At 50.5% G+C, this 23790-nt stretch overlaps 1 protein-coding gene across 4 annotated transcripts in view; it reads right to left on the reverse strand.

Annotated features, from left to right (window-relative positions):
- pak1 (p21 protein (Cdc42/Rac)-activated kinase 1) overlaps positions 1-23790 on the reverse strand; it is a 26418-nt gene continuing 2628 nt past the window's right edge. For 3 of the 4 annotated variants that reach the window (XM_023792617.2, XM_023792618.2, XM_023792616.2), the window contains exons 2-15: positions 10130-10365; positions 9328-9422; positions 8967-9114; positions 8784-8821; positions 8227-8340; positions 7623-7803; positions 6611-6674; positions 6413-6461; positions 3375-3487; positions 3062-3179; positions 2768-2867; positions 2104-2300; positions 1787-1924; positions 1-1676 (exon numbers count right to left, since the gene is read on the reverse strand). In XM_023792617.2, the coding sequence (XP_023648385.1) occupies positions 1590-1676; positions 1787-1924; positions 2104-2300; positions 2768-2867; positions 3062-3179; positions 3375-3487; positions 6413-6461; positions 6611-6674; positions 7623-7803; positions 8227-8340; positions 8784-8821; positions 8967-9114; positions 9328-9422; positions 10130-10322 (1635 nt within the window). In that variant the 5' untranslated portion in view covers positions 10323-10365 and the 3' untranslated portion in view covers positions 1-1589. Of the gene's footprint in view, positions 1677-1786; positions 1925-2103; positions 2301-2767; positions 2868-3061; positions 3180-3374; positions 3488-6412; positions 6462-6610; positions 6675-7622; positions 7804-8226; positions 8341-8783; positions 8822-8966; positions 9115-9327; positions 9423-10129; positions 10366-22910; positions 23032-23790 lie in introns of those variants that run through there. The other variant, XM_023792619.2, reaches the window with a different exon arrangement.

Below are 23790 nucleotides of genomic sequence, written 5' to 3' on the forward strand. Positions count from 1 at the left end.
TTACAGATGCAAAGCGATTTTATTTCGTTCCAAACATTCATTTCCTTGGAAACATTTGAGTATGTTCCAGAAATACATCCAGTGTGCACCAGATCATTGTTTTATGTATTTCTACAGCCAGTTTGTTATACCTCATTAAAAAAAACATGAATAAAAACAAAAGATATACTGTTATTGTGGCTATGGGGGGGCGCAAGATGGGCGCCATGATGCACTGTACTATCAACTAGGTTCATGTGGAATTTTTAGACCGCTAGTCACCAGTTCGGAGGCGTTTTCTGAGTGCAGCAGTCAGACCAACAGCTGGACAACGTGAATCTGTCACCGAACCCGATGTGGGATATGAAAAACTGTCAACCACTATCCCAAGATGCTTCAACGCAGAAGCGTGCCTTCCATGTAGGAAGGCGTACTTCACACTCTAACAAAATAATCTTTCAAAAAGTCAGTCGGCTACGGTCACTGGAAGTTTACACCCAGACCATAGTACGTTGTGGCCTGATTTAAAAATTTTTAAGACAGACGATTTATCAAAAAAGGAAAATAAATATGACATCTCTGTATGGCAGTAGCAGAAATACCTGCCAGTGTGTACCTCTGATTAAGAATCTGTACCTCTGATTAAGAATCTGTACCTCTGATTAAGAATCTGTACCTTTGTCTACTAAGGGCTATTTATTTATCATCTGATTCCAGGGCCCAGAGCCACACTGGCTGACCAGTGACCCATCTTACACCAGCAAAAGGCTTGTTTATATTACAACACATGCATGGAAAGGCCACCAGCATCCAGACACGGCCAGTGAGGCAAGAAAGGTAAACTGGAGGAGAACAGGAAAACTCAGAAGGAAAGTGTCCCTCGGACAGCCACCCTAGCTGTGGTGTGCGGACAGCTGACATTTTCCAGCTGCGGCTAAAGGAGACGCAAGCTGTCGCTGACAGACAGGACGCCTGACCTCTTACAGCCCCTGTAGCGCGTGTTTCCTGGGATTTACCCCACTTGAAGCTGTTTAAGGTGCAGCTATCATTGTACAGTACTATTTTTACAACCAATGTGACACTGCGCTTTAGCTAAACCTTGGCCTTATCATTATTAGTAGTATTAGTAATAGTAGTAGTTGTAGTGATAGTATTTTCCTTACCATCTTTATCAAGGTCATCTTTTTAATACAAGCGACATGCTTTCGTTCTCTGACTCCCAGCAAACCCAACAGGATAGAATGGAATCCGACGTCACTGATCATTCACTATTCTACAGTCTATGAAAAATGTAAAGAATAATAATAAAAAAAAAAACCTTCACGAGGGTGGGGGCCACATAAATAAAAGGACGAAAGCACAGCGAATCAGGAGGGCTTTAGGATGCATGAGCCCCCCGCCCCCCCCTGGCTCTGGTCCTGGTGGTCAGATGACGTCTGCAGTCCATTCACAGTCTGGCGACTGAAACTCGGGACCCTGCCAAGGGGGTTCTTGAGGTCCAGAGAGTGAGGGAGGTCAAATGGGACCCCGCCCAAGGGCTCCCAGCGGGCGGACGATCGGGCCTGTTGAAGGAGAGGGGATGTACAGCGGACCCCTCCCTCCACTGGATGCTAGCGGCTGTTTTTAGCTGCCTCTTTGGCCGCTAGGATGAGGGGGGTGAGACTGGAGAGGGGTTTAGCCACCCTGAGGAACTGGTGCTGAGGGAGCAGGTTGGGGGGGGGGGGGGGCAGAGTGTCAGACACTTAGACAGTCACAGCACGACACACACTACAATCTGCATCTAAGGCACCTGGGGGGGGGGGTTTACCTGGAGCAGCTCCTTGGCAGAGCCCCTCTTCTCCACATCCATCTCCAGACAGCGGTTCAGGAAGTCTCTGAAGATGGTGGAGAGCTTCTCGGGGTTCTGGAGTTCCGGGGTGCCGTTGGTGGCGATGAGGTACAGTGCCTGCAGGGGGCGATGTTCCCGTTAATGAAGGCTAGACGTTTCTTCATTGAATCTGTGCCACATTTGGTGTGTCCTGCGTTCTTACATGTCATTGTAATTACTCTATGCCGACATCTAACGTTTAGCATTCATTTCTCGCTCAGGGTAACTGTCTCCCCACCCCCGCAGGCCCCCCTCACCCTCAGCGGGTTCTCGTTGAGGTACGGCGGCTCTCCTTCGATCATCTCAATGGCCATGATGCCCAGGGACCAGATGTCCACCTTGGGCCCGTACGCCTTCCGGGTCACGACCTCGGGCGCCATCCAGTAGGGCGTGCCCACCATGGTGCTGCGCTTGCTCTGCTCGGGGGTGATCTGGGCGCAGAAGCCGAAATCCGCTGCGGGAGGGAAGGAGCATGGGAACAGGGGGTGTCAGTACCATTCTGTCTCCATATACCACGGTCCTTTGTCACCCCCTGCTGTCAATAATGCAGAATACAACTGCTTTCTACAGGAGGCATCCTGATCAAAAGAAAAGAGCTCATGGGAGTTTTACTTACACAAAAATGTTTTGAGGGCAGAAGGAAAAATGATTGGTTCAGAGAGATAACCAATCAGACTGTAGAGGAGGTTGGTCCAAGCAACTAGAGGAGGCCGGACCAACCAATCAGATGTCTTTGTCCTGCCTCCTCCAGTTTATCAGACCTACCTCCTCAACAATCTGATTGGTTATCTCTCTGAACCAATCATTTTTCCTTCTGCCCTCAGAATACTATTGTGTCAGTAAAACTCCCAAGAGCAAGAAAATAAGTTCGCTTTGTCCACTGGCTCTCTTTCTAGAAGAGGAAACAGGAACTGGACTCACTGAGCTTGACAGAGCCGTCCATGCCCAACAGGATGTTGTCACTCTTGATGTCACGGTGGATCACCTGATTTGAGTGCAGGAACTCCAGGGCTTGTAAGCACTGTGAAGAAAGACAATCTTCCAGAACCATCTGCACAATGCTAAGTTTAAGTTTTCATGGCTGGATTTTGACTAAAACTGTGTGAAAAGCACAACAGCAGGGGAATATTTGGGTGGCTCTTTAACAATTATGCCACCTTCTGGTTATTTAAGGCCTCCTCGCAGGAAGGAGGTATGGGGCGGGGATCTTCTCACCTCTCGGCACACAGCAGCAATCTGGCCCTCGTCCATGCAAGTTTCCGTCACAACGTCCGTCAGCGAGCCTCCTGCGAGATACTCCATCACTACCCATAGCTCCTCGCCCACCAGGTAGCTGTGTGAGCAAGATGGCAGCTATGATGCTGAAATTCACATCACATCATAACAGGACACACTGGACGTGTGACATGGTACCCTGATGGTACCACATTATTAGCTGAGACCTAGGAATGCTGGGACTTGTCATTAACCTCCAGGCCACATGCAGCGCTGTGACAGTGCTGGCGGTCAAACTATTGTTCTCCCTCACCTGTCCAGGTAGTTTACGATGTTGGGGTTTTTGTTTTCCCTCATGACCAGGATCTCGTTGATGATCAGCTCCTTCTTGGGCTGTTGCTGCAGGTTCATCTGCTTGATGGCCACCTAAAATGCCAAGGCAGGCGGCCAATCAAAATCAGCCAGCGTGTGAGCCAATCAAGTCAGCCTTAATCAATGCACTGTTCAAACTCTTTTATTAGTGAACAGGTCCAGTTACTGGCACAGCAGCCCTGACCCAAAGCACTTTATAAGCATTTAATAGATAAGAGAGATCAATTGTGAGCTGTTTCTGTGAGGGAGCCACCATACCATACCATCTTTATTTATAAAGCACTTTAAATCAACCATAGCTGACACAAAGTGCTGTGCATTGGAGCACTGGAGAGAGAAAAGAAAAATAAAAACAAATACAAAGTCAGATAACAAAAGAAAAATCCTGCTGGGGCCAAAAGCCAAAGCATAAAAGTGAGTTTTAAGATGTGTTTTAAAAGTGGACAGTGAGGGGGCTCACTAACGTGCCAGGGCAAGTTATTCCATAATTTGGGTGCAACGATAGAGAAAGCCCTATCTGTCCTTCCAGGAGCAGCTGAGCAGCTGACCTGAGAGACGGAGCGGGAGCGTCGGGGTGGAGGAGCTCAGTGGTAAGGCGGTGCAAGATTGTGGAAAGGTTTAAAAACAAACAGAAGAATTTAGAAATGGACTCTATAATAAAGAGGCAGCCAGTGGAGTGAGGCTTTTACGAGTCTCTGTTAAGAGTCATGCAGCGGCATTTTGAACTGCAGACGCGAGAGTGACGACTGACTGACTCCCACTTAAAGTGAGTTACAGTAATCCAGACGGGATGAAATAAAAGCATGGATCACCGTTTCAAAGTGCTGGCTAGAAAGAAAAGGTTTTACATTGGAGTCACCTTAAGTGGTAAAAACTAGGACTTAACTACGGCTCTGATTTGACTGTCCAACTTAACACCAAGATCAACAATAATCTTGGTGTTAAGCTGGACAGTGTTGGCCAGCTTCCAGAAACTGGCTTTCTGTCCTCCAAAGTTAAAAACATCAGAAAGGCAGTCCCCCCCCCCGCATCAGTCGCTCAAGGATATTGATCACATGGGGTAAATGTAGCACTTTTAATCCTAAACACCTCCTCATCAATAATTCATATGCTAACCCAACAGCCTCAGCTTAGTGGGTTAATGCGGTGGTTCCAGGGACTCCATCATAAAGCGAATGTAAAGCATTGGGATTAAAACGGAAACAGACGACGCCAGCAGCCCCGTTAATTAATATGACATCACGCAACCAAAGAGGATGAAGACCTTTCTCCCTCAGTACACCTGTGCATATCCAAATATCAGTGCAGATGCGTTACCCTAACTGCATCCAGCACAGCTCAGTCTGCAAAACACTGGAAGTGAATCTCACTTGGGGTTTTGGCATGATCTGTCTTTCTAACTTGCCTTCCAAGAACAAACTTGGGGTGCAATGAATCATGGGATTAGTCTCGTTTGAAGAGATGCAGCTGCTGCATCCTTAATATTTAGGGCAGAGAAAGAACAACATGCAGGGATTTTCACCGTCTCCTGTTCTTAGCATTGGAACTGGACTTCGGCAATGGAGGATGATGTAAAACACAAGTACAGTCAAGGACGCATATTTAGGGTGACCAGATAATCCATGTCAGGGAGGACACTCTGAGCTAGTACAGGTATTGTAAATTACCATTTCAATTAAACGGACCTGGATTTCACTTGAGCACTGAGTTCTTGCTGTGTGCTGATTGGTCAGTCTCCTGTAATCATGCATGTTTCACTAATGCTAATGTGAAACAGCTGGATGAGTCTTTCAGTCAAGGAAATAAACCAGTCAAAGCACAAGAAGAGCTGAGCTATTTAGCCGAGCACAGGAGCCTTTCAATTTGAAAGTAGTTTGTAAAACCCGAAGTAGCTCAAAGTGTCCTCCCTGACATGGATTATCTGGTCACCCTACGCATATTGAGATTCATCCTGGGATATTAACTGATGAATTTTACATATAGCTGTGATTTAAGCCCCCTAGTGGCCAGATATAGGCCTGCATGACTTAATAAAGACTTAAAATGGTATATAAATAGCAGACATCCCCCCCCCGGCAAGAAGGGAAATGACTTTATTTCACACAAGAGAATTTCTACATTGGCCATATGTATAATTTTTTGTTAATTAATTTTTTCTAGTCAGCACACTAAATTTCGAAGGCTCCACTGAACCGATAACTTCGGTCCTCGAGAAGTTAAATAAAAGCCCGCCCGCACTGAAATCTGATTGGCTTATTTTGCCAAGTAGACCAATCAGGATGCTCTCTGTCTAGCACGGGCTACATGAACAGGCACACACGCAGGGATCCATACATACGCACGCTCTCTCTCTCTCTCTCTCTCTCTCATTCCGTCGTGCGCGCGATTTTCTCAAGTGCGCGGTGGACACGTTACTGTCTCGCGCGCATGCTCTTGTGTGCTTGCTCTAGTTTCCGGGACATTTTATTCAATTTGCGGGCATCAGGGAGCCGCTATCAATATGCGGGAGAACTTCCGGGAGACTTGGGATGTCTGAAATAGTGACCAACTAATGCAGCTGTAATGAATCTGGATGTTGCTTCCTTGGCTGAAAAGTCCATGAGAAAAAGTACAGGATTGTGATCCCTGACTGAAACCCATCCATCCATCCATTTTCTAAAATGGCTTATCCTGTTCAGGGTTGTGGGGGGTCTGGAGCCTATCCTGGAGGCTACAGGAACAAGGCAGGGAACAACCCAGGATGCACTCACCCACACACACCTATGGGGGGAGGGGGGGGGGAACCCACAACGACATGGGGAGAACATGCAAACTCCACACTCAAGGAGCCCTGCCGGAGGCTTGAACCCAGGTTGCAGAGGTGTGAGGCAACAGCGATAACTACTGCACCACTTTCTCTATGAATGAAATTTCTCTTTCTTCACTAAAATGCATGTTTGATGGCTGCAGTCCATTTCAGCGCAGTTCAGTTCTGCTTACCTCCTGTCCCGTAGCGATGTCAGTCGCAGTGTAAACCGTCCCAGAAGCCCTAGGCATAGAAACAGGATTGGAATTAATCATACAGACCGGGGTCTGGAGCCCCTAAATCTGGAAAGCAATAAGGTATGACCCCCCCACTCCCCAACACAACTGAATGTGCCCATATGGGAGGGGAGTTTGTGTGAGGGTGTGACATACCCCTGTCCGATCTTCTCAAACCTCGTGTACTTTTTCTTAGGGTCACCAACACTGACGATGCCACCTAGTGGGGAGAGAAGGTGTGACAAGGAGGCTGGAGGCAGGGTGGAGGCACTGAGGAAAGGGGAAGGCAGTCAAATCTCCTCAGAGACAAGGAGAGACATTACACACCCAGCCCAGCAGGGGGCACACTACCTACTTCACTTTACTGTGGGACCACTGGCGGGTAAGTGTAGGGGTCAAAGGGCAGATCAGCTGGCGTGCATGAGAGGAGGCAGAAACACAACAGACAAACCAGGAGAGGTTTGCAAATAATCCCCCCGCAAGAGTTTAGAGACAAGTAACTGGGAGATGACACCATATTACTTTTTCAGTGAACAGACATTCCTAGATCAGAGTAAACAGAGCGCCAGCCAGAAGCTAAGAACAAAACAGGAGAAGGTCATGGGAGAACCTGGACACCTCATTCAGCCACACTTCATATCTTACCAGTAGAGGGCGACCATAGCACATCTGTAGAACGGAGCATTTGATAAATGCACGTTTAAAGTATCTCTGCAAATGGATTTTCGGTGAATATGTTTTTACAGCCGATATTGCAGCAGGTTAGATAAATCAGGATTGAACTGTGAAACTCGTTTTACAATGAAAGGACTCCAATTAGCAGGCAGCAGGGAAAAGCGAATTGTTCTTCGATTTACTTCTCAAAAACTGTCATTTGAAATGTTTAGGCCCAGGAAGTTGGTAATAATCCCATTATTCGTCATTACAACATGATGCCTGGTGGATGCAGTAGCTGTCATTTACAATGAAGTTTCAGTCTGCAGTGCATTGTGGGATAGTGGCAGCACCTGAGAAAGCAAGCTGTCACTGATACCAAAGTGTAAACCCTGACCACAGCCTTAGAGAGGCATCACACACATGAGAGCGAGAGGCAGAGGGAGGCAGACAGACCCCGGTTTCCAAGGAGACCATACAGTCCTGGTGTGTGTGTGGGGGGGGGGGGACTCACGTAGCTTTTCCAGGATCTCCTCGTCGGACATCTTGGTCTTCTTCCGGGTCTTGTCGGCGCTCCGGGGGGGGCTTGTAGAGGGGGCGGGGCCGGCACCCTCTGCTGGGGGGGAGATGGGTGATGTGGCTGCATCCTTGGTGGGCGTCGCCGGGATGGGCTCGATCACAGAGCGCGTGTAAATCTGAGTGGGGAGGGTTGTTGTGAGAGCATGGCAAGCAATGTGGCTGCTGCCCTCCATCGCCACGGAGACTGGCATTCACCATGCCCACCTGTCTGTCAGGTTTACTGGGCAGGCCTTGCATGGGGGGGGGGGGGGGGGGGATATGTCTCTGAATGAGTGAGTGTCTGCTTTTCAACTAATTTCTGTGTTTTTTTCCATGCCACATTGCATCCATTCGAGAGGCTGACCCTGTGTCACTGACGTCACTCGGGTGAAGCTTCATTCAAATGCCCAAAAGGTAAAACCTCATCACCCTCTCTATGACCTCAAGGCTGTATCCAGCCACAAACCCACAAACTACTGTTGTGGGCGTGACATATGCACGATCTGGGAGGCGGCCTGGGTTCTGTGATCACATCTGTCCCACGTTATCCATCCACTCACCGATTTTGTGTGCTCTGGCCTGGGGGCGACAGTGGGTGGGGGTGTGGCCTCATCCTCGTCCTCGTCCTCAGAGAGCGTGCTCACGACAGGCGTCTCTGACACAGCTTTCGAGCCCTGCAGTGTGTATGGGGGCAATATCAGTGTTTACTACCAGTCAAGCCATGCCTTTGTGTGGGGCCCCCTATTGGCTACAAAGAGTCACTATGCTCCAAATACAAGTAAACCTGCCCCTGTAGGGGGGGGGGCTGGAGTTAAGGGTGCCCTCCAGCTAGCTGTCCTACCACCTGACCCAGGAAGCGAATTGGAAGGTGCTGATTCACGGTGCCCAGCTCAAGGGCTGCCAGGAAGAGTCAGATAGCCCCCCCCCCACACACACACAAACAAACACTGCCGTTGTCAGACCAATCTATCTCCCGTAGTCCCCACCCCACTTGGGCAGCCAGTTGTCTCTGCAGCGCCCTCAGGTGGAGAAGCCCATTCACTACATGCCCCCCCCCCACTCACCCTTGACAGACAGCAGGGTTGGATGTGCAGGAGGCCAGGCGGGTCACACTCACCAGGGCATTTGAGGAGCAGTAACTCTCCGCTGTTTTATCTGCAGATAAAAAAAGTCAAATTAAAGTGGCAGCTTTCAGAGAGGCCTTGGTGGGGGCCCAGCGATTACGGCGCCTTCAGAAAGCCCCCGCGCAATGCTGCCATCACCCACAGGGGGCTCCGGGGGCTCTGGGGGCCACACTCACCTGTGAAGCTCATGTACTTCTGGCTGTTGGAGGTCTCCTTGGAGTCGTAGAACTTGAGGACGTCCAGCACTGCCTGGGGGTTCGTCTTCTGCTCCAGTTTGGTGATGTTGGAGGTCTGGAGGAGTCGAGCCCACTGCTCAGGCATGCCCTATACACACACACACACACACACACAGGTCAGTAATAAGTGTGACCCTGCCAGGGTTCCCACAGAGAGCCTGCAAGACCGAGTGAGTGACAGAGCTTGAAGATAATTAAGGTTCATCACTGCGGATATCAGAGTGAGCTGTTTATTGATCCACAGATGGGAGGGCGGAACTTGGGAAGATGGACCAATAACCCGAGGCAGCAGGGAACTCACGGTGAACTCTCCGGTGACGGCATCGAAGCCAACGTGGATGGTGTGTTCAAAGTCGGATGGGAGTGAGATCTCGGGTCGTTCCTTCTTCTTGTTGGCTATGATGAGAGAAGGAGAGAGAGAGGGGGAGGGAGAGAGAGAGAGAGAGGGAGAGGGAATGAGAGGGACATAGAGAGAGAGAGGAGAGAAAGAGAGGGAGAGAGAGAGGAAAAGAGACAGAGGAAAGGAGAGAGAGAGGGAGCGAGTGGGAGACAGAGACAGCGAGAAGAGGGATGGAAAGTGGGATCATAAGGCTGGTTGAGAAGACAAATTCCCAGGGGTTCCTGGAGAACCATCACACATCTGAACACGCTCACACCTGCCCTGGTTATGGGGGTATCTGTAACATTCATCCTTCCCCCCCCATTATAAACAGCTGACGGTAGCATCACGGGTTTCTGCATCTATCAGAGGAAAACAGGCACTCTGTGTGTGTGTGTGTGCGCGTGTGTGCGTGCGCGTGTGCGCGTGCGTGCGTGCGTGTGCGTGCGTGCGCGTGTGCGTGTGTGTGTATTGTTAAGCTACACAGGCAGCACCTGCATGGAGGTCAGCGGGACACAATCAGGGTACAGAAAGGGGAGCCATATCACTCTGCCAGTATAGCCAATAATAATGATGATGATAATAATAATTTCAGTAATCATAGCAAACTCCAGTTACAGGGCTAGTCTCCTTAATCACCATGCCCCCTGCTGGCCTATTTGTGTTACAGCCAGGGACTGTACACCTCCCCAGGCTCCTTTTCTAAAAGTCTCCAGACTCTCACTCTTGTCACTCCCGCCCGTGAGGATGGAGCGGATGGAGCGGTCCTTCTTCTTCTTGTCCTCGGGGTTGGGGGGCAGGGGTTTGGAGCCGTGGTGGGGGGCGCCGGTATCCTTGCTGCAGGCCCCAATCATGGTGCTGGTGTTCCGCATGGGCGGAGCCGGGGGCTTGTCCTCCACCTCCCCATTGTCAGACATCTTCAGCTGCTGAGGCAGACAGCCGGCCAATCAGCAACTAGCTCTGTGGGAGGGGACAGCCAATGAGAAGGTTTTCCACATGAAGTAATGCCGTAGTAATTAACTTGCTTTGCCAGGGGACAGAAAACCCCCAGCTTGCAGGAGACTGCTAACTTGTTGCAGGCAGGTTCTGAATAATGACTAACTGCAGGTTCAACTTTGTAACTTTATCCGCGCTAAATGTTACCATACTTCTGTCACAACGAATGATATCATAAGGCTCCTGGCTTTCACGCCCGCAGAGCTGCGGTGAAGGCAGGATTTGGGGGGGTGTAAGACGAGGCCTGCAGAGCAATCGGCGTCCACTAGGGAAGCCATTGGAGGGACACTACAGCACTACAACAGGAAATCCAGTAAGAATCCAGAGTCTCGCCAGATCCACCTTGCCGGGATCCCTGTTGGTCCCTGAGGTTTGTCTTCAGCGCCCCACCCGCCCAGCTAGGCCTCGCATGAGGGCCTTGTGTAAGGGCTTCCCCACTCTCTCCAACTGGACGGCTCCCAGCGATTGCTCCATCCCCGAAACATCCCCGCGTCACCAGCCAGATGTTCCTGTTGGCCCGGACTGGCGGAGCACCGCGACCCCAGAAAGCGCCCGGTTACCCTGGAGATAAACGGTGAGCAGGAGCCCAGTGGTTCCCCATTAAAGACTGGGAAGGCTGGGAAGCCGCTGGCGTGTAGCTGTGCACGCCTGACAGATGCTCTCATTTACACGCTCACGAACGTCACACATGGACCAGCGGCGTTTCAAAGCCACCGCGCAGCTTTCCTGGAGAAACCACTTCAAGAAAAACAGGCGTTTAACTGGGGCCATCTGGGGAAGTTTCTGTGACATGGAAATACTTTTAAAATATTGTTTATACCCTGGCATGATGCAATGATCATAAGTCATCGGTGGTCTTCAATAATCTTTGGGCAGATACCAAACTCACATGGAGAGAGATAACTGCTAAACAGCCCTGGGGACCCAACTATCAGTGCGGGTAAGGAAGGTTCCAGAATGTGTCAGGTTGACTGTAGGCAATTCAGGAGTGTGTGTGTGTGTGTGTGTGTGTGTATGTATGTACATTATGTATAACTTTGCATATATCACATTTGGGAAATAAAATGTCCCCAAAGTGTGGTAAAACTTGAAACTTCCTTACTTTTCAGGTCACCATTTAGATAACCTCAATTTTATAAAAATCTGTGAATGCAATCAAAAAAGTCTTGTATTTTCTTTAGTTACTTATAATTAAGGTTAGAGCTGGGTAGAGGTTAAGGGTGTCATGATTGGGATTAGGGTTGTTCCCAAAGTAAGGAATGGACCCATTTAGATACCTATGCCAACGTGTGTGTGTGTGTGTGTGTGTGTGTGAGAGAGAGATCCTGGGCCCCCCAGACATGATGTCAGAGGTGACTCATCACCGATAGGCCTGCCAACCCACGGACAGCTCCACCACTGGGCGGAAAGGCGGTCATGTGACCTCCCCATGCCTGTCACACGGACACACTTCCTACTGTACACACAGCTGTTCACACAGCAAAAAAGGGACGAACTCTTACCGTAACAAACGACATCTTTAATTCCACATCACACCCCCACCCCTCACACACACACAACACCCCCAATTTCAGACACGGGTGAGAGTTTTGTCACGTCGATGCCGCCCCTCCCCCGGGACACCGACCACTGGGCCTTTTTTCAGCTCAGCCTGTCCACCCGACACTCATGAAGGATTTAAAACTAAAAATAAAAATGCAGACGCTCACCTTGGCAGGCAGAATAATACCCGTGGTGTGATTATGGAGATCGTAATCACGCAGTCGGCCCAAATGAATCGCTCCAAAGTGTGTCTACCCAGCATATCTGCACCTGGGGTTAGGCTTCCATCTTGATGTGTGGGTTTCAGTACAGACAGCAACCCAGGCGCTGCAAGTACCATCCAAACAGTATAGCGGTCAAACAACAGTGTCCTTCCCACTTCTCTCATTGGTCACACTTCCCACCGTCAACAAGCCGGGTGCAAACTCATCTAGGAGCTGATTTTCACAACCAGGGACTAAGTGGCAGTGAGGGAGGCCCCACCCCCTTGACAATTGACAGAGATCACGCTAAATCGAGTCAAAGACATCCTAGGGCATCGGAGGAAGATTCCCACTGAAGTCGAGCTCTCTCCCCCCCCACCCACCCCCAACCCCTGCATCTATCTCACCTGTTTCACAAGTCCGGATGTTTCCAAGGCGACCGCATCCCACCCATGCCTACCCAAACTGTAAACTGCTCTAATTTTAGAAGAAACAGCAGCTGGAACCCACAGAATGATTAGCATAGGGCTAATAAAGGTTCACACCACACCACCCTCAAACAAAGGGACAAAGGGGTGGGGCATGGAGGGGGGGGGGGGGCAGAGCTGACCACGCTGATGTCAGACCGGAGTTTCTGACCAGCTTCTGTACTGCTGTGTCATGGTACCGGGGGGGGGGGGGGGATTAAAGCCACCATTTCCTAATACAGGAGCAGTTAACCCAATGATTCAAACCCTACCCCCTCCCACACAGACAGACACACACACACTCACAATTTACACAGCCTTCCCCTATTTCTGCATCTAACAGGAATTCAGAGGGGGGGGGGGGCAGGAAATTTGGCCTTAAACCTGCCAATTTCAGCCAAGACACAGATAATGGCACAAAATGGGGGGGGGGGGCACACACAAACCCAGATGATTAAGATAGGCCTCAGGATTCAGCAGGTGGAAAGGCAGAGTCACTCTCCTTAAAAATACACATAAAAAAGCAGAGTAGCTGGGCTCTTCGGGGGTCTGCAGGTAAAGACTAAGCACTGCTCCACAATCACTGCGTTTACATGCACAGCTAAGTCTTACTACAGTTATAGCTCGACTACGCCATTTAATGGGACTACTGTCCTTGTCCCAGTATACATACATGGGAGGGGAAACGATTTATTGAGCGAAGTCTGACTCCACTGCAGTAGGTGGCGATATGGCTCCTTTCAGCTTGTTAGTATCGGGCTTTTTCCAGTTGACCTATTACGTCATAGACGTAAAAAAATAATTAAAATAATAATCGATGCGCGTGCAAATGAAGTGATGCAAGGTTTAATTGCAATCTGGTCGGAAGAACAGATACAACAAGATCAGGACAGCATAAATAATTTTGTATAATATACTATGACAGCAAGCTCTTGGAAATTTTTCAAATATTATCATAAAAATTGCAAAACTTGCTAGGTTTTTTTCCTATGACAAAGTAAAAATGTTTTAGCGAGACCTAAACTCAATGCGCTACAATATCCATACCAAATTGAAGGTAATAAAAAGTCTGATCTTAATTTGGCTGATTAGCGATGTAAGAATTTGATGTGCTTATGCAATGTTTGTATTAATATCGCACGTCTGCTGTGCTCCAAAGTACCCATAGATATAAACATCTATGCAACATCTATTTATATCTATGCAAAGTACCGGCCTGTTCTGTTACTTCCGGGTCAAACGTCAGGGAGTGGGGGACTGTTGAGCATGCGCAGAGCGTCTACACTAGCTTGAGTGCGATTGAACGTACGCATGAAGGAGTAAATCGACTCCCAGTCGCGTTGTCTGGGTGTCTTAGTCCAACTACGAACAATTCCATTTAGTACGATTTCAGTCGGACTAACGTGTTTACATGCAGTTTAAAATTTCGGTTTTAGTCGGACTAAAAATAATTCGATTATCTTAGTGTCCATGTAATTGTACTGTCTGACAGAGGTGTGAGAATAAAGCCATAGAACAGGGTATGACTCAGGGCTCCTGTCAGTCACACTGTGCTTGTGTATATATTTGTGTATGTATAGGAGCTGGAGGAACCATATTATTTAACCTGGGATGCACTCGGTGAAACACTGTGGTGACATGACCCCTCTCTGTCCTGATGGCCCGCTGTGTGCTGGTCCGCTTTCCAGAACCTCTTTTACTGCTGGCTCATGGCACCGAACCTCCTGCAGCTTCTGCCTGTTCTGGGATCAGTCTGCAAACGCACATTCGGCGACAAGGTGTGCGGCGAGAGGGGAGGACCATGCCAGGATGGATGAATGGACAGACAGACCAACGGCATCATATACAGACTCACAGACACACGCACAGACAAGCAGACACACACGCCTAGGCACACAGTCACATGCACACACACAGAGACACACCCACGCACATAGACACAGAAACACATGCACACAGATATGTGTGAGGAGCAAGAGGGTCTGGCCAGAGTCCCACACCGCAGGGGCAGGGAACTGGGCGTCTAACCAAAGCGTGGCTGCTTCAGGTCCACGAGGGGGGGGTGGGAGGGTGTACATTACCCTTTAATAAAGCAGACTGGCTTCAGGAAGGGGGATATAAGAGATATAGAGATGCAAGTCATTCTTGAATTTAGAAAAATCTAATATTTAAAGACAGACGTTTGCCGAAGGTCCCGACACAGAGTGATGACAGGGGGGCGCTGTGCGGCTGCTGTGTCTGATCAGATGGTCGCTGGTTCAGATCCCTGGGTCTGAGTGACATCACCACTAGGCCCTTGAGCAAGAACCTTAACGCCAAATTGCTTCAATGACCGGCTTGGCTTAATTGTCTGTCACTTTGGATAAAAGCATTTGTTAAACAAATAAATATGTTACCAGTTGGGGGTAGGGGGGCACGAGTGAACGCCAAAGGTCTATTCCACCCTCCCTCCCCAAGAACAGCTGTGTACTCATGTAGTAAAAAAGCAGCCCCACCCAACCCAAACAAAAGATTACTAGCCCGTTCCTTCCATGACTGTAGGGAGGGGGGGTAATACTGTTATCATTCTTATGGATTTCTGGATTTATGATTTCACATGTGTATGCAGCGGTATCGGGGGGGGGGTGTGTCACCTGATCAAGCGGATCTTCTGGGGAAGCATAACAAAGGTTAACAGCATGGGGGGGAGATCCTTCACCCGGAGATAACGAGCGACAGCGGGGCTCCAGTTTACCGCGATTCATGCAGATTCAGAGGCGGCCATGTGCGCGAGGCAGACGCAGCGGGAGGAGGCGGCCATGCGCGCGAGGCAGACGCAGCGGGAAGAGGCAGCCATGCGCGCGAGGCAGATGCAGCGGGAAGAGGCAGCTATGTGTGCGAGGCAGACGCAGCGGGAAGAGGCAGCTATGTGTGCGAGGCAGACGCAGCGGGAAGAGGCGGCCATGCGCACGAGGCAGACGCAGCGGGAGGAGGCGGCCGCCGTCCATAGGGAGTGAGAAACTCGGCCCTACAGGCCCCACCTTCCACCCAGAGGGGGGACCCAGGGTCGCTCCTTCAGAACACTTCCCCTGTCCAGTGACACTCCACACCATGTCGGGATGTTCAAAGCTTGTGGGGAGACAAGTCACTGCAATGGGGCATGGGTGCTTCCCCCAAAACACGCCCAGGGGGGACGAGGAGGAAGACACGGCGGAGGAGGGAGGCACAACTTCAAATGTATATTTTACCATAAATCAGCCTCCGGGATGCGTCGTTCCTAGTACGGGACCCCGCCCCCCCGAGTGGACCCATGGAGATCTACCCAGCCCTCCCTCATTTTCATTCAACAAAGCAAAGAACTACAATTATGCGTACCTCCTTATTGAAGGGGGTGACCCCAAAACCCTCAGCGATCCAGGTGCGATGGAGCGCCGCTCACAGGAGGATTGGGAATCCGTTTCTGACTGAGATACACTCTGCGCACAGTCCCCCTCAGATCAAAACGTATTCACACTTCCAGACAAAAAGAGGAAAGACAAAAAGAAATTCTTCGCGTAGCGTGCAGAAGACTGGAATCCAAAGCAGCTCAGATCAAAGAGGAAGGCCTCGTCCTGCAGATGGCGCTCATGAGCACGGCTGACATGCCGGAGGTGTGACAGGCACGCCCCAACCAACAAGGTTAGGTGGAGGGGGAACCTGACCCTCAGGACACTGCAACCCCCCCCCCCCCACTTCGAGATGTGGGGAGGAGACAGGACAGGGTCCTCCATTAACTACCCACACTCCCCGGTGGGGGGGGGGGGGGTTTATTCGTGCCATGGGGGTCCACAGGAAACTCACACTCACATGGCTCTGCTTTCAGGGGACAGAGGGCAGAGCTGCTCTGGTTAAATAGCAGTTTGGCAACACTCAGCTTGTGTTTCATTATTTATAATTAACAATTGATTGGATGGGTCAGTTATTTGGGGGGGGGGGCATTCAGGAGACCTATAAGAAGGCAGAGAGCAGATGGCATTGAAGACGGCCTGATCTGCATGTGAATGGGCGTCATCCCTGGTCCCCAGCCGCTCACCTGCTGGTGGTTGCCCCCAGCCCCCAGCCCCCCGCCCCCCCCTCCCTGGGATGCCTGGGGTGCTTGAGAGAGCGGGGCACCCAGTGGGAGGAAAAGAGAGAGAGAAAAGAGAAAGAAAGAGCAAGGGAGACCTTGGCAAACAGAAGGAGTTCTGGGTCGGGGGGGGGGGGGGTGAGTACCCTTTGTGTGGTTGGGGTGAGTGGGAGGAGCTGGGGCACATACCCTTTTTATCCAGAACATTCTGCAAACTTTGCTATTTAATACATTTAGTATAAATATTAATATTTTATTGGATCCCCTCAGGTTAAGTTACACTCCCCCCCCCCCGGAATCCCTAACCCTCTCCACTCAGCTCCGAATCAGTAGCTACCTGCTTCCCTTCAAAGCTGAGCCTGTCTCCTGGTATTTAAGGTAATCCTCAGGACTAAGGAGCGCTTTGCTGAGATCATGCCCCGCCTGCCTGCCGGTGCTGACCAATGGGCTGCACCCGTGCCCCCCGCCCCATGCAGCACATGCGCGCGGTCTGGCAGCCATTAGCGCACCGCTGACCGTTAGCCAGGCTTCATGTGTCCATTTCCTGCATCTCTGGGCAGGTCGTTTCCTTGGGGCTTCCCTCGCTCCCGAATCGGGTCAGTAAGGTTCGGCGCCCATCCACCTCCCATTATGATGGTGCCACACAGAAATGGGTCCCCAGGGCCGCTAATATGGTACCAGGTGCTCTCTGTGCTGGGGGGGGGGGGGATTCTGTATTTATAGGTTCTCTTTATATCACTCCCCCAAGCACCACTAATCAAAAGGCAATATAGCGGGGTGGGGGGTCACAAGCACTGCTCCTCCCAGTCCCTCCTGGGAGACGTCTCCACTCCCACTCCCCACCATAGTAATCTCAGGGTCCCCCCTCTTTCATCTGGGACTGAAATGACTACCATCAGGGAGAGTGATGGTCTGCACCACGCCTGTGCATCTGAGCTGATGGGCAGTTACGAGGTGCAGGTAGGTCTGTGGGGTCCAGCTGCGTCTGTGTAGCTGCCATTAACCTGCAGAACGCCGGTCTTCATGACCTGGTCCAGCACCACTCAGTCAGGCCCATTCAGAACTTCCCTCTGCGTTTGGGTCCAGTCACAGACACGCAGAGACAGCCTTGCTTCTCTGAAATAACCTTTGGACTTCCTCGGGCTCATCCCAGTCTCCTTTACAGTCTGCACACCAAGGTAACCATTCCCATGCCAGGCTCCAGGGCGAACGGGCGAGATCCTCCATCTACAGCACACCGAACGGCATTGTGGGAAGGGGAAAATCATGCAAGAGAAACTCCTCTGATGTGTTCGTGCGTGCCAAAGAATAAGGTCACATGCAGTGCAGACTGAGCTGCTGCTTCAAAGGGGCAGCTGGAGATGGAGCAGAGAGACGGCTGAAATGGGAGCTTCTCGCAACAATGGGAGCGTTTGTGCTTTAGGAAGGGTGGGGCAGCTCCTTTATGTCAGGTAACCGGCTACTGTGCCTCCCCAGCAGCCCGAACCCTGCTGTCTGCCCCTAGGGCAGCCCCGCCAGGAAATGTGATGCTGGGTGCAGACATTCCATGGGGGGGAGACTATGTCAGTGGAGACAGCCCCCTCCTCACCTGAGTGGATCCCTCCCCCACTGCACCAACAAGTAAACACGTCATTGGTCGGCTGGCTTAAAGAGTCAACGTCCCCGCTGACCTCAGTGTTGTCGTCACGGTAACCGTGACTCACACAGGACTGACAATGTGACCTTAAGGTCTGGTCTGATCTTACACCTTTATAACTCTATGACTGATATTCTTATCATTGTATTTAATTACCTGTTTTGGCAGAGCACTGGTTCTCACGGTAAAAGCGGGCCTGCTACCTCCCTGCACGTGTCAGGACTCAGGGTCCACTAAGTATCCTGCCTAGTCCTGGAGAGGGCCAGAATCTACCGTAGACGATGTGGATCATGATCCATTAGATCTCGTCCAGATCTGACTCAGTGGCTGCAGATGGGGAGGGAAATCGGTCATGTTGCAGGATCCCATGCAGACACAGATGAATCACCTGCAGTTTCATGATATGCTTCAATATGGTCCCGGCCGTGCCAGCCCTGTCCGCCACGCCTCTCAAGCAAACAGCCCAGCCGGGCGGATGACTTTGGATCAATCCCTCTGAAAGTTTCCATTTCCCCTCCCCCTATCCCGGCTCTCTGTCCCAAAGGTAAGTTTGGGAACTTCCCCATGCTAACGTCAATTAGCAGCCTGCCAAGCGAAAAGAAAAAAAAAAAATCAAATTAACAGACAGGCTTAACCTCAAAAGAGCCACATCACTGTCAACGCTTAAACTCGGGGGGATTCTACCGGGTGAGGAGGAGGAGGCAGCCGACCGTGTCCATGAAAGACACTCACGTGGAAATGGCCACATGCACTCCCACAATGCAATGGGGCGGCAGCGTCCACCCAGGGAGATGCCTTCCTGCTTTATTACTCCTAATGAGAATCGCTTAATGCAAACGTAATGGGAGGGGGGGGGGGGACATTCCGGCGTCAGCCCCTGTCAATAATGCAGACCCTAAAGCCAAGGCCAAGCTTTTAGACCCATGCAAAGACCCATAAAACAGGGCCATGAAGCTGGGGGGGGGGAGGGGGGGGCGCTCCATCGTTATGGCAACCCCCCCCCCCCCAACAGCTCAGTTAACCTACACACACCGACTAAACTTTGAGGCACTCCTCCCCATTTCCTTTCATCCGTCTGTCATTGTTGGACTCTGAATGGTGGGACTGGGATCCCCCCACGGTGCCAGACAGCCGTCCAGCCTTAATCTGCCTCCAAGAGACACTCCCCCACGGAACCCCAACATCTATCAGGGATGCACGATCTGGCCTGTGCGACACACACACACACACACACACACACACACACTCAGAGGGAGGGGCGCACAATGCAGTGTCTGTGCTGAAATAGAGTGCTCCATTATTCATGGAATATTACACAAAGCTGATCTCCTTCCGTCAGCAGCTTGCTGTCAGGTGGGGGGGGCGGGGGGGGGCACAAGCGTCTCCCTTACGAGGATGAAAGGGGGAGAGAGAGGAGGCAAAGAAGTGAAGTTTGTAGTACCAGGCAGACACTGACTTGACAAAGTGCCCTTTTTTACCTTGTGAAATGCCCAATGCCCCTGCCACCCCCCCCCCACCATGGATCACATCAGGAAATAGGTTCCTCTGTGTTTTACTTTAATTATACATGGTTTATCAGCAGTTGTATGTCTCACAGAGACTAGAAAACAATAGAATCGCATGAGGAAGTCCTCAATTAAACTTGTCGAGAGAAGAAAAAGACCTTTTAACCAGCTGTATTCATGGGTAAACATGTATCCCACAATGCAGCGGGGCGCTCCAGGTGGCAAAGGAGCGGCGGTCTGTCTGTAGGGCTGGCCTTTCTACGGAAACACCCCTAATGATGGGGGGGGGGGGCAAAAGAGCAGCCAGCAGAACTATTTAAATCAGCTGGGGGGGGGACGCACATCAGTCACATTTTGATTAATATGACCTTCAGAAGTTACACTGGCCTCCAGGCACAACATCTCTTCCCATGTAAAAAAAAAAACAAAAAAAACACAGAACCTCCCCAATCCATTCAGAGGCCGCTTCAGAGATGCGGACCAAGGGAGGCATTTGTCACGGGGAGTGAAAGGGACCCCCGCCAGCGTTCTGACAGTGTTAGCCCAGCTTAGCATTAATAAGGCCCTGATCCAAACAGCGGCTCAGCGGCTGTGACATCGCAAGGGGTCACTCCAGGTCACGCCGACCGTGATGAGCCAGGATTCTCACTGGGCCAGCGGGAGCGGGGGGGAGCGGGCGGGAGCGGGGGGGAGGGTGAGGCAGGAGGTGTAGAAGAACTTGAATTACTCAGCGGGGAGAAGTTACAATAAAACACAAATGTGATCTACATTAGGCTGTTGGTGAAAACACTCTTCTGCAAGAGTGCTACACCACAGGGTCAGACTAGGATGTGAGCAGGCGAGGTGACATCATAGGGCAGGAAGGGGACGACTTCAGGGCCTTGGGGTCAGGGAATCATCCGCCTCTCCTGTCTCGATCTCAGCACTCTGCTCCCTGTCCGCCTGTTCCCTGTTCTTCGGACTGGGGCACTGAGCCATTCCCTATCAGTACTGCCTCCAATCACAGGACATAGATCCTACCTCACGTGTCTGGTTACAGAAGATGGTGCAGTGATCTTTGCACTCCTGAGTAAGATTACTGTCCTCGAGTCATCGTTCATCTCCAGGCTAACATCTCCATTTACCAATCAACGTAACTACCGTCTCCGGTAACCAGGGTAACCTAGGCTGAGTCAGGGGTGGGGGTGGGGGGAGGGGTGCTCCCCAGCATTCCAATGGGAAGTACCACCTTTCAGAGGGGAAACTAACTTGGCACGGCTAACTTGGCAACATTATTCTCCTGGGTGAAGGGGACAGAGTAAGCAAGCCCAAATCTCAGTGGAGGCCTCCAACGAGGAGGCCTGTCGCTGTGCTGGGAAGGCATTCCTGCACGAGAGTGCCACCTAGTTAATCAGCATTTAGACTGCTTGACGATGGACACGAACACTCAGCTTACCGCATTCACACCCTTAAAACACAGAACAATTAATTCTGTGAAACTCCAAATTAATTAACTGGAAGCCAGAACAGCTGGCTAATCCGGAGTGTCATACCAGCAACCTTCTGGTTAATTCTGTGTCCAAAACCTCCTATAGGCAATTTAATCCACCCAGGGGGGGTGTTTAGTCTATGCTCCAGGGATGACTGACACATCCTGCGTGTTCAGGGGCATTTAAGTGCTCCTTTGGTGCAGACTGAAAGTTAAGGTAGTTCAGACCTGAGACGCACCGATAACAAGAGTAGACGAAATCCCTTGCCATGATTCCATCAGGCCACCTTAAAATGACCCATAAAGTGGGATGAGGGAGGAATAAAGGAGGAAGAGGAAGTGCAGAAGTGATTTTTGGCAGCCGGACTCCTCTGAAGGAGGGTGGACGTGTCAACATTACCAGTGTAAAGCCCCACAGGGGGTATTTATAGATGATAACATTACAAACAATGACAGAACAGTGACTTCAGCTACATTACAAGCGACGCGGGACACACAACCGGGGGGGGGGGGGGGGGGGGGGGGGGGGCTTTGATATATATAAGCAGAGAAGAGGATACAATCCCATGGGGGGCGGGGGGGGGGTTATTTAGTCATTTAGCATAAATAAAACGCAAGAGTATCAATGACAGGTTACAATCCACGTTCATGCCTACGTGGCAAGACCCCAAGCTAGGCATTTTCACGTATTTGGACACTCAGATGGACATGAGATCCAGACCTGTTGTGTGGATGGTCTTGCTGAAATACCTCCCAGGACACACAATAACCCCACTGGCCTGGGCATGACCGTTTGTGTAGCTGAGACAGTGCCAACTACCCCGTTAGGCGATATAGGCAGACGCCTAGGGCGGCATCTTCTGGAGGGGCGCCGGTGGTGAAGCTTGCCTACGAGCCACATGGACTTCGACTGGAACTGAGTTAATGGCTTCGCTGACCCCCAGCCGAACAGAACAGAATCATGACCTCGAAGATTTTAATATGAAGGCGAACTCATTCGCTGAAGTCTCAGTGGGTGTGGAAGTTTCCCGTCTTCCAAACATGTTAGAAGTCAGACTCATGCATGAACCCAGCCCTTTACTCTCCCCCCTCCCCAACTGTACGCACCTTGGGGTTTTGGGGGGGGGGTCGCAGTGACCACATGGCCGACCAGGGAGTGAGACCACTGAGTTACACATGGTCGGTTACTTCCATGCCCCTGGCCTGCTGATCGCTGTTTGCCCCCCACCCTGACCAGTCACATTACTTACTGAGGACTTGCAGTTGATCGGTGGTGCTTGCAGTCACACACACACACACACACACACACAGAACTGACACAAATCACGTCATTCTGACTCATTGTCTCAAAGTGATGACTGCCTCGGTCCATTTGGAAAACCCGGTAATTAAAAAGAAGAACATCTACAACAACAGAGTGAAAATTTATCGAGCACGGGGGCGTCAGCGTTTCAGGATTTTGCCTCACAAAGGATTTAAGCGGCTGATGATCACGTTTCCTCAGCGGTAAACCGTTAAGAGACGGCGCAAAACCGGTGCCATGCGTTTCCTCATAGGAGGTACAGGTGTGTAATGTTCGGACATTACTGTCCCCAATAACTCACCTTCCGTGGAGAAAAAGCTGCTGTCATGCACCTGGACCAAATCCAGTGGATGCAGTTTAATAAGTCCAAAGTGCAAACCTCTCTAATGAACCATGAGCTCCGGCATGGTGGATGAAGAGGCGCGTCAGGTGACCCACATACCCTGTACCCTCCCTGCAAATACCCCTCCTGAAAATGCCCCTCCCCTAGTTTTATACCCCATTTGCTAAGTTTACGTGCGTTACGGCTGGTGCTCATCTCACCGCTGTTGATCCAGTCATATATCCGAGGATAGTGTGGTCTTTTTAATTTAACGTTTACGATCAAAACGTGCACTCAAAAAGAAACAAAACAAACGAAAAAAAAAAACATTTTGACACTGATATTGCTTTAATGACGTCCGCTTTCGTGGAACAAGCTTTCATTTGTATCTGCGGTCAACTGAAATTCATATTTCAAAATACAGTTTATAATCATAACAAATACTTGACCTGACTGTGCAAAAATATGTAGTAAAAAACACGCGTCTTCTGTGCGCCTACATTGTAAAGGGGGGGGGGGGGGGTGACTGGCCCAGACCAGACCATAGTACTAGTTTAGTACTAAACTATAATAACAAAGAGAAATTATCGAAATCAACTCCGGACCTTCAGCCCAGAAGAACTGCACAGTGTACATCTGAATTTGCAGCGCACTTTGAAACGCTGCAAAAGTGCCCCAACACTACCGAGTACAGCATGCAAACCACTAATGTATATTTTACCGGATCAGAGGTATAAAAATGAGCATCATGGAAAAAAGAGGCTGCACAATTCAGCAGGATTTCGGGTCTGGCAGACGCAACACATCAATCTGGCCAAACTGAAATCCACCTACATACACAGACCATATCTCACACTGT

The sequence above is a fragment of the Paramormyrops kingsleyae genome, chromosome 17 (assembly GCF_048594095.1).
Source record: "Paramormyrops kingsleyae isolate MSU_618 chromosome 17, PKINGS_0.4, whole genome shotgun sequence".
In the NCBI taxonomy this organism is placed as follows: Eukaryota; Metazoa; Chordata; class Actinopteri; order Osteoglossiformes; family Mormyridae; genus Paramormyrops; species Paramormyrops kingsleyae.